At 35.7% G+C, this 10,446-nt stretch overlaps 2 protein-coding genes across 3 annotated transcripts; one reads left to right on the top strand and one right to left on the bottom strand.

The window, feature by feature from the left end:
• Positions 1 to 352: 352 nt before the first annotated feature.
• Positions 353 to 3,254, bottom strand: LOC140784385 (probable ubiquitin-conjugating enzyme E2 16). Its single transcript, XM_073131771.1, has 6 exons — positions 3,094 to 3,254; positions 2,829 to 2,932; positions 2,636 to 2,738; positions 2,493 to 2,556; positions 784 to 872; positions 353 to 705 (listed from the first exon to the last, which is right to left on the bottom strand). The coding sequence occupies exons 1-6, from the start codon at positions 3,121 to 3,123 to the stop codon at positions 610 to 612; spliced, it is 486 nt and encodes a 161-aa protein (XP_072987872.1). The 5' UTR covers positions 3,124 to 3,254; the 3' UTR covers positions 353 to 609.
• LOC140784382 (target of rapamycin complex subunit LST8) lies at positions 3,240 to 10,182 on the top strand. Of its 2 annotated transcripts, XM_073131768.1 has the most exons (13): positions 3,240 to 3,654; positions 4,672 to 4,747; positions 4,830 to 4,884; positions 6,469 to 6,592; positions 7,022 to 7,123; positions 7,212 to 7,324; positions 7,460 to 7,529; positions 8,784 to 8,861; positions 8,952 to 9,068; positions 9,144 to 9,238; positions 9,476 to 9,555; positions 9,646 to 9,705; positions 9,800 to 10,182. In XM_073131768.1, exons 4-13 carry the CDS (start codon positions 6,485 to 6,487, stop codon positions 9,925 to 9,927), a joined length of 951 nt encoding a protein of 316 aa, XP_072987869.1. In that variant the 5' UTR covers positions 3,240 to 3,654; positions 4,672 to 4,747; positions 4,830 to 4,884; positions 6,469 to 6,484; the 3' UTR covers positions 9,928 to 10,182. The 2 variants fall into 2 exon arrangements, with proteins under 2 accessions (XP_072987869.1, XP_072987870.1); XM_073131769.1 differs by lacking the exon at positions 4,830 to 4,884 and having other exon boundaries at positions 3,246 to 3,654.
• The last annotated feature ends 264 nt before the right edge of the window (positions 10,183 to 10,446 follow it).

Genomic DNA, 10,446 nt, shown 5'->3' with positions numbered 1-10,446 from the left:
TGACTTCTATTGCATAAAGCTAGGAATTGCTTACTTTACTAAAACTATATTCAGAGTAATTAATATTCAATTATCCTGTTAATATTTACTAGTTTCTCTTTTAATTGAATGAATTGAGCTTGAAGACAAAATGGTGGACAAGTTTTGACAACAAATTAGACTTCCATATCTTGACAGAAGCTCGACTTTTTTTTATCCATCCTTCAGGCTATAGGCTATAGCCTCTCATATACTACTCAAAAAAGTTGAAAAGACGGAGGCATTTTTGAAAAGAAAATGCCATCCAACAATATACATTCTAGGGAAAGCGGAAACCTTGTTCTACCACCACCAAAATTCACAATTTCTACTATTTGCACCGAAATCAGAATTAAATTTAAGGATCTCATGTTTTTAGTCGATGTTCTGCATACATCTCCCTATAGTTACCTACACCCTTATTGATTTACTTAATATGCTTGGGACTCACAATTACTCTTCCCTTTACAAATAGCACACTTTCTTAATTGCACTCTGATGACCATTGAGTAAAGTAATTCCCTCACGGAGGCAAAGGAATAAGAATATCAGGGGAGAATGACAGCTCCGTCGTAGCACTGTGATTCTTGTTTACACTTTGTCATCATGGAACCACCATCTTGTCTCCTTTGGCGACCTACCATTCCTACAGTTCTTTACATATCGGTCATCATCGGCAGGACGTTGCTGCGACCAAAAGAAGCCTGGGTCAATTTGAGATCAGAGTAGATTGGCAAGTGAAGCTGTTAAGTAGAGTTACAGAACCTTTGCAGTCGAGCTGGACAACATAGATAAGATACTGATACAGACAGAACTCACAGTCATAGCTGGTGACCAGGAGTCATACAATATATCTGCAAGGGAAAGCAAGGAAGAATGAGATTTCTTACTATGATATGCCATCAGTTCTAATTTCCCAAAACTCAGACATCACTTAGACAGCTTTTAGTAATTATTGAAATCAACTTGAAGAATTGTTGCAAAACCACAAAAAAAAAAAGAAGTCATTTACTTATGAGCACCATCCAATTGCATTCATCCTAGAAGACAAGTAGAGGTATGAAGACAGGAAAACTAACATACTGCATTCACCGACCTTTAACAGTCAAGAGAAATCCTTTCCCTCCAACAGCCTACAAGGAAATCCTTTTTTTATATACTCTTATTAATTTGCTATATCTAAAAGAGCCGCAAGTTGCATTGATCTCCGTTGTTCAAGATTTTCTTGTCAAAAATTCTTCCTGCAAAAGATCTGGTGAGCTTTACAATTATTACTTGCATGTGTTCTCATTTGATTTTTTAGTTGTTACATTCCAATCAACGAGTTCTACATACCAAACCAAAAAAAAAACCCAATTTCAAATGATTGCACAAGCTTGATCCAGCACTTGAGGTTTGAATTGAATTTATAGTGTTTTAAAATAATGAAGATAGTTTAAGCTTTATAGAGTGTTTTAATAAATATTTTTACTAGGAGAGGATCCAATTAAAATGATGATGCAAAAGCCAAAATATATAATGATAAAGCTACGGACAGAAAAGATCAAATTCTTGCATCAAATTTGGCAGCATAAAAGTGCAAACTTTGGGTGACAGATATGCAAATGTATGGCAAACTCATGATTTTTCCACTACTCATTTTTCCTGCAGTAGAAATGTATAATATCTATGTTCTAATTTGATAAGTTGATCAATCTGATATTCACCAGGTTTAATACAGATTGATGAATAGCTACAATAAAAGAGGAAAAGTAACTAACGAAAAAAAAAATACCGTATCGTTAAACACTACCAACTTTAATACAATAACTAACAAAAAAGGAAGAAAAATAAAAGAAAAACGATGGTATACATATAAATTTAAATTAATTATTATATCTATATATATCTATATATATATATATACATTAATAGATTCACGGGCACACCAATATCATGTTCAATTTCTCAATGAACAAACCCATATTATTTAATGAGAGGAAATATAGGATTGTTTAGTTCAGACAGTGATGTGAGTGCTTGAGTCATTTGAGATATTTTATTCAGCTTTGCACTTTCAAAACTCATTGTGCATTATTGAAAAATAATTTGCATCATAAAATTTCACCTGAAGTATCAGCAACCTCAGATAAGAGACACAAAACGAGGTTAAACAAAATGTGGCACTATTTTGACATTTGAATATTTGAAGATTTCCTATCACGAGTTGCCAGGAAATTTCAGCAGTATAATGTAAGAAAAACCAGGGAACAGAAAGAATTCAAATTCAAATGACTGGCAGCATTGAATGAGATCAGAAGAAAGACATAACATCAATTAATATCCCTCAATAGCATGCACAAGGAAACAACAAAGAAAACGAAAAGAGAAGTATCATGAATATTTAAAAAGAACTCTTAACTGCCAAGAAGTATAAGCCAGCAGGTTTAGGTGCTTAGCAAGAGAAATATTATTTTCATAACAAGGAGAGCTACCTAAACAAATGTGTCCGTTGCTGTATATGTGAGGATGAAGCGGCGCCGGATGAAGAAAAATAACCTGAATCAAAGCCCATCTCTCCAATCTCATCCCAGAAACTCAAAAGTCGAACTTTTAAACACTAATCTAATCCCATCACCTGCGGCGCTTCCATCGGGTATTGCTCCGGAAAATCCACCTGAAGCTGGTACGTCTCGCTCGAATACAGTGTCCCAGGCGCGCCGGCCACTTCGATAACCCACCTTAATATCGAATACCCAACTCAGAATGGACCAAAGAACAGAAATTTCCGGCATAAAAAGCAAGAATACGGCCAAAAAAGAAAGCTTAACCTTTGGAGGTTATCGGTGACCTTATGCTTGAATCCAGCCGGGGGGTTGACCTGCCATTCCACCAGCTCCTTCTGCAATCTGTTGCACGCGATTTTGCTCAGAGCCTGCGACATACCAAACGGAGTTAGGAAATTTTGGTGGTTTAGGAAGACGGGGCACGAGGATAATTAAAAGTGGAACAAAAATTGGATTAGGGAATCTGGGACTGGGAATAGTGTCGGAGCAAAGATCGGGAGGAGATTGGAAGGGAAGGAGAAGAGAAGACCTTTCGAGACGCACCGGAAGAGCTGGTCATATCTCGGCGGAGGAGAAAGAGAGGAGACGCCGGAGGAAGAGAGAGAGGAAAGAGCAGAGGAACGCCTTTTGCTTCTTTTTTGATCTTTTTATTGTTAGCTTTGGCCTTCGTCGGGTGGAGTTGGAGTGAGGATTTTTTTCTGGGCACAATTCTAGGGGTGTAAAATAAACGAGCGGCTCGAGCTCGGCTGAAACTCGGGCTCAGCTCGGCTAGGCCTGAGCTGAGCCGAGTGATTCACAAACCCTAATCCCAATTCCTAAATTTGCCGTTCACGCGCTCCGAGTCCTCCGATCCATTTTTCTTTTAAGCCATCGGCCTGCCTCGTCCTCCTCTTGCTCCTCCTCGAGGCCGCTGCCTCCTCCTCCTCCTCCTCCACCGTCGACAAGCCTCCTCCTCCACCGTCGACAAGCCTCATCCTCCTCCATAGACCGTCCTCTTCGTCCTCCTCCTCCTCCATAGACCGTCCTCTTCGTCCTCCTCCTCCGTCGTCCTCCTCCTCCGCCGGCAAACCTCATCCTCCGTCGGCAAGAGGTTTTTTTAAGCATTAATTAATATTATTGTTTACATCTTAATGTGCTCACTGATTTGTCAATTAATTGTAGCTAATCATTTATTTATATCATTATGTAAATTCATGTGAGAGAGTAGCATTGACAGATAGCTAATACTCTTTTACATCTTAATGTGCTCACTGATGTGTCAATTAATTGTAGCTAAACATTTGCTCTGATTGGAGATTTGGTGGAATATTCAGAAGACATGATCATGTTGTTTGGTTGTGAAAGGCAGCTAGTGATAAGTGGTTTAATGTCACATATATTTTCATTAGATATTACTAAAATATCTTATGTAATGCGCTAGTGAACACATGAAATATATGTTCTATAGCAAAGCCATCTGGCACACTAATTTTATATTAATTTTTTAGATATTTCCAAAATAGTTAAGCTTTTCATTAGGAGCATATGACTATAATTTATTTGCTTGGTAAATATGTCTTTTTCTTTGTTGTTGCATGTGAACACTTGTGTTTCAAATGGCAATTTACTAATTTTGTATTTGGTCTAATCTGGGATAACTTGGTCTTCTAATTATTTGTATTAAATTAAATATTATAAGAATTTAAGTAGTACTTCGGTTTTTATTTTTATTTTTTGTATGTAGATGTCACAGTCAGTAACTAAAAATCATTTTCAATCATTTGGTGCTGTTAATGAAAATGTATCTATTGAAATTGATATTAATGAAAAAGAGGGTAATGAAACTAATAAAAAATGTGAAAGTACTAGTCAAAAGAAAGGGAGAAGAAGAACTTCATATGTGTGGTTGTATGTCAAGTGGATTAAGATAGAAAGAAAATGAAAAAAAAAGTAGAAAGTATTGGTGTAATACTTGCCCTTCAGTATTTATTATTTCTAACCAAGGCACCACCTTACACATAAAAAGATATTTGTAATTTTGCATTGGTTTGTTAGTCAATGGCCAAAGAATAAATTTTTTTTTGCTTCTGCATTTGATGCAAACGTATGCCTCTAACCTCTACTCCAGAGACAGTGAAGACTTTGACTTGCAGAGGGAATTGGATTCAAGAATCATCAAAAAACAAGTTAACTCCTTTTATAAGGTATGTGTATTATACTTCTTTTTTTCATTTTACACTTTCATAAACCATTGCTTACTATATTTTTATAATCTTATTTATTCAGGTTTTTGTGATGGAAAATATGTTTGTGAAGTTTCTTGATGTAGTTTGATATTCAGGTATCTTTTTAATATATTTTCTCTTAGGCATGACAACTACTATTAGAAGAATTTAGAGGCTTACATTTGCATCATATCAGCTTTGTCCTACTGCTTTTTCTAGATGTAGAGATTGTTGAGCTCCATCTTTAATATGAACATTCTTTTCTAGATTTCTAGTTTGAAACCTTTGCTCAAGCTCATTATATCTAGTTTGAAAGCTTTGCTCGAGTTTGTTGATTCCAAAAAAATTTTAAACTCTGCTTGACCCTCTAATCCCTTATATTTCATCACTTTTATCAAGATGTGATACATCATCCATTCCATTTGTTGCATTGTCAAGTTCATAAAAGTAAAAAATAGTATATAACACTCTGTGAATCCTTTGGATGTTTATTTGGGCTTTTGAAAATCAATATATTTTTGGAAAATAAAAGTTAACAAACTTTATTTTGTATTGGGGATCTAATATTGCTTCCACTATCAACAACATATCACATTCTCCTTAATATTTATCAATTCTTTTTCTCATTTTTATAGCCATATTCTTTAAAAAGTAGAATTCACTTTTATATTATTTATTTTAAAGTTTCTTTCAATTTTCATAAATCAATCAAAAATAGATTTGCAGTAGGATTCGAACTCTCCGAGATAACTTGAGTAACATCATAAAATTTCTTAAGAAATTCACAAACTTTTGTAGCTTCAAACTAATCATCTTCTGAAGATAGCAATTTATAATTTGCATCTCTCGTTGCTTTAGCATAACATATACGGAGTTTCAACAAGTGGCAACATCCAAAACTAAACCCTTAAAAGTAGAAATATAGAGTTGTCTTATAATTTCACCAAACTTATGCAGACATGAATGACTCTCTTTTAAGTAAGTTACATTGTATCTGCGCCTTCAATAACATTTTGAATAACATGAATTCTGTTTTGAATAACTAAATTTAAAATATGAGCACAATATCTAACATAAAAAATAAGCTCCTTGAAGCACAACTTTACTCTAACTTAGAATTTATTCATAATAGCCTTAGCAACAACATCATTGAAGGAGGTATTGTGAAAGGTGATAACTTTTACTAAGAGGGACATGGCCTAATCTTATGACAACCAAAACTCAGATTATGACCAGCATATGATCTAATTTTGCAACTAATAGATGTGAATCCTATCTATTAAAAAGGAAGGGAAAAGAAATGAAAGAAATTTGTTACTAGTGGATACATACCCTATAAAAAGAATATCATAGCATTTATTGCAAATATACCTAACTGGGAGGCCATGTGCAAAAATCAAAAGTGTAGGAGGTAAAATGCAAAAAAAGAATTGATGAACAAACAATTTGACTTCCTGTGTTCCGATTTCACTCAGAAACTAGACCAATTTGACTCATTTTCTCCCCATCTTCACTCTCTATTAAATTTCTTCTTTTATTTATTTCTTTCACCACCCTAATGTCTTCGTCCTCTCCATTTCTTGCGCATATGTCCTAGAACGATTAATTTGGTATATTCTTCGTCCATTCAACTCTTAAATATTCACTTTATGTTCATGGTTTTTGGTTAACTTGCAAATTTCTCTTCGTTGTTTGGTTAGTGGGGAAGGGGTCGAAATGAGCCAACCTTCTGTGATTCTCGCGACGGCGGGTTATGATCACACTATCAGATTCTGGGAGGCGAGGAGTGGGCGCTGTTACCGCACTATTCAATACCCAGACTCGGTGGGCTTTTGTAAAATTTCTTTAGGGATTTATCTTATTTGATTTATGTAGTTCTTTTATATATTCTGAATCTAATGTCTGCGCTGCTTTATAAAGTTATAACTTTATTGCTGGATTAACAATATTAACTTGAAGAAGGCATGATTGGGTTCTGGCTTGCTCGTGATTGTGCTTGACCACAGTATGTTCTGTAATAAAATCAATATTTCGATACAACTGCTAAAACTCTTTCTTTGATCTAGCAGTAGAAGAGGTTAGAGGCTTACGGTTGCATCATGTCAGCTTTGTCCTACTGCTGTTTCTAGATGTAGAGATTGCTGAGCTCATCTTTTATATGAACAGTTCTTCTAGATATCTAGTTTGAAAGCTTTGCTCGAGTTTGTTATATTCTTAACATTTTAAAATTTATTTGATGACTCATGTTTGCAGCAAGTTAATCGCCTTGAGATAACCCCTGATAAACGCTACCTAGCTGCAGCTGGGAATCCTCAAATCCGCCTTTTTGATGTCAATTCCAACAGTCCGCAACCAGTATATCTCCATGTTTCCAGATGGTATTTATCTTCCAATGTCTCCTCTTATAGGTTCTGATTTTCTGCTTGGATGTGCAAAATGACAGGTTGTAAGCTATGATTCACACACCAATAATGTGATGGCTGTGGGATTTCAATGTGATGGCAATTGGATGTATTCAGGTTCAGAAGATGGAACTGTAAAAATCTGGGACTTAAGGTATCACTAGAAGCTTATCTTGGTCGTTCATTTAATCTTAAGTAACACATAATGCCATGGATATGTCGAGTTGTTGACTTGCTTAATTATCTTGATATTTGGTGATTGCATTTGTTCTCATCTTGATGTGTATAGGACTGCAACTTGCCAACGTGAATATGAAAGTCGTGCAGCTGTCAACACAGTCGTTCTACATCCAAATCAGGTTTGGCTCTCAGGTTCTTGCAGATTTAATTTGATTTTGAATATAATGCTATCTGCTATCAGATTTAATTTGATTTTCTATATGGGCTTGAAGAAGAATATTGCATGTATTATCTCACTGGTTGGCAATGTTATAGTCAAATGCTATAACACCCATAACTCCTACAGAAAAAGGATGTAGAGAACTGGACATTGTTGGTGTATATCTATCTAGCTACTTAGTTAAATTTTATGTTGCCTTTTCATTGTTATGATATCCTTTGCATGTGATTTTTTCGTAAACTGTCTTGCTTGCATGGTGGTCATATTTAGCTTTCTTAGATGGAGAAAAGAATGTGCAACCTATGTGTTGATCAATATCTTATTTTCCAATCTAAGCAAACTTAATATCGTCACAACAGCATGCATACTCTTTGGCCCGTAGTTCGAAAGCAATTTTCTTCCTGAACAATAGATGTGACAATTGGATCATGATTATGATAACACTGTTACCTCATCATAGCAAATATTATGTGCTGTTAGCATTCATGATTTCATTCACAAAGTAGTTGCTATGCTGGAATACCGCAACCTTGATTCTATTTATCCATGTATAATATAAGAGATTCTCTTGCTCGTGTACTTGTTTTAGAATATACTTGAAACTTGAACGGTTGAATTTGAGAAATACTTTTAGTCAAGTGAACATGAACAAGCTAATTGCCATTTATTTCATTATATAACAGCTAAGGTGGTATGAATGGTAGCCACAATGTTACCAACAGCTACTATGGTTCAAATAGTCATTATGCAGATCTTGATTGCAATATTGGTAGTTCCATGGTTCGAAGTTTTGATTTTGATTTTGGTTTCGCCAATTTCAGTCAATTTCTGTTTTAGTTTCATTGTGTCAGTTTTGGAGTTCTTTTAATAGATAGTCCACTTTTATCTTATTTTTCAATGCATTACACAAGATCTATAACAAGCAAGCAATGAAGTAGATATTGGGTTAGGGACAAGTTGGATTCATCTCAAATCTAGCTCGGAATCTAAAACATACTTTCAGAAAATGAAAAAAAAAATATTTGGGTTATTTTGCTGGAAGTTTTGGACAAGATAGGACCAAAACATGTAACATTTCTAGGAAATGTCTCGGTTTCACATGAAATTTCTGACCATAGATAGTTCTTTTTGGAACTTCTGGCTGCTCTTTTTTGGCTCAGTTACATGTTTTCCAATCTTGAGTTCTTTATTACAATCTTCCCCATGTTTGCAGAAGGAATTAATATCTGGGGATCAAAATGGAAATATACGAGTATGGGATTTAGCTGCGAATTCATGCAGCTGTGAGCTGGTGAGTACATGTAAATTATCATAAGATGGCCGAAGTTGCTCCATGTTCTCTTTTATATTTTGGTTCACGTGATCCTTTGCTTGGGTGAAGGTACCGGAGGTTGATACTGCTGTAAGGTCACTGACAGTAATGTGGGATGGCAGCATGGTGGTTGCTGCAAATAATCGTGGGACATGTTATGTGTGGCGCCTGCTCAAGGGAACACAGGTAAATCAGTTCATCTTTTGTGGAGTATACCTGTTTCCAGCAAGATTCTCAAGCTGACAGACTATTTGCTTTTAGACAATGACCTACTTCGAGCCACTTCACAAATTACAAGCACATGATGGCTTCATACTAAAATGTCTTCTTTCACCTGAATTTTGTGACCCTCAAAGGTTTGCTCTCTTATACTTTACTGTCAGTTGCTATCACAAGCCTCTTACTCGTTGTGGATGCAAAGTAAAAAGATTCTGTCATAATATCATGAAACTTAGATGGAGCTAATCTCCAACTTCTCCTCTGAAAGTTCAAACAGTAAACTATGGAGTGATTTATTTTGTCAAATTACTTTGAACCAGTCAAGTACCAACCTACACTTCGTCTTATATAGTTTATCTCAAAAACATTTCTAGGTATCTTGCAACTGCCTCATCTGATCACACTGTTAAGATATGGAATGTTGATGGTTTTACACTGGAACGAACTTTAGTAGGTAAGTTAAAGTTGCTCACATATTCAGATGTCACGCTAATTTCTTCTGTAATCAATTGTCTAATATGTACACCCCACAACTACTAAGCAGGACATCAGCGATGGGTTTGGGACTGTGTGTTCTCTGTGGATGGTGCTTATTTAATAACAGGTATAAGATACTGCATTCAGAGATCTCTTTCTCCCCCTCTTTCTGTTGGCCTTCAGTGTAGGAAATGCATAGTGACGGTTGCAATAATGTGCAGCTTCTTCTGATACTACTGCAAGACTTTGGACAATGTCCACAGGGGAGGCCATCAGAGTATATCAAGGACATCACAAAGCAACTACCTGCTGTGCTCTACATGACGGTGCTGAATCACCTCCATCCTAAACTAATGATCAGCAACATTGCGTACGGACTATACCTTTTATTGATTCTTTAGTTGCTTCAAATATCTTCTGTAAGATATTGGTTAGGTTGCTCGATTGATTGCTTGGTCTCAACAGACTTGATAGCTGTCAGTGTGGTCAGCTATATTTCTGTAAATAACCATGTTATGGTAGGACTTGGGTGAGTTTTGGAGTGAAACTTTACGTGGGTTTAAGGTGTTATTAGTCGATGGCAGCAAAATAGCATTTAGTATCATTTGGTGTGCTTTTTCTATGGACTTTTAACTGAACTTGGCTCATCTTTTTCGGAAAAGATTAAAAGAACAGGGTTATTGTGGATAACCACTTGATTCCAAAGCAGTAAAGACACTAAGCCGGGTTGAACTCGGTTGAATTACATACCTATTAGTTTGGGAATATAAACCAGATAAAAATGGGAAAAAAATTCTGTATGATTAGTGGCTCTATTTTAACAAAAGATATCCCTCTTCAGTTCATAAATTTGTTCGTAGACGTAGAG

Source organism: Typha latifolia, chromosome 3, assembly GCF_019914945.1.
Source record: "Typha latifolia isolate L0001 chromosome 3, TyphaL0001v2, whole genome shotgun sequence".
NCBI classification, from domain to species: Eukaryota; Viridiplantae; Streptophyta; class Magnoliopsida; order Poales; family Typhaceae; genus Typha; species Typha latifolia.
This window is presented reverse-complemented; position numbering and strand designations above follow the sequence as displayed.

What these genes read in the sequence shown, in the direction of transcription:
- LOC140784385 (XM_073131771.1), bottom strand. Translation starts at nt 3,123, where the DNA reads ATGACCAGCTCTTCCGGTGCGTCTCGAAAG. An exon ending in CTTCCGGTGCGTCTCGAAAG is followed by an intron (nt 2,933 to 3,093) that starts GTCTTCTCTTCT and finishes GGTATGTCGCAG; the next exon opens with GCTCTGAGCAAAATCGCGTG. An exon ending in TGTCCAGCTCGACTGCAAAG is followed by an intron (nt 706 to 783) that starts GTTCTGTAACTC and finishes TTTTGGTCGCAG; the next exon opens with CAACGTCCTGCCGATGATGA.
- LOC140784382 (XM_073131768.1), top strand. Translation starts at nt 6,485, where the DNA reads ATGAGCCAACCTTCTGTGATTCTCGCGACGGCGGGTTATGATCACACT. An exon ending in GCCTGCTCAAGGGAACACAG is followed by an intron (nt 9,069 to 9,143) that starts GTAAATCAGTTC and finishes ATTTGCTTTTAG; the next exon opens with ACAATGACCTACTTCGAGCC. An exon ending in GAATTTTGTGACCCTCAAAG is followed by an intron (nt 9,239 to 9,475) that starts GTTTGCTCTCTT and finishes AAACATTTCTAG; the next exon opens with GTATCTTGCAACTGCCTCAT.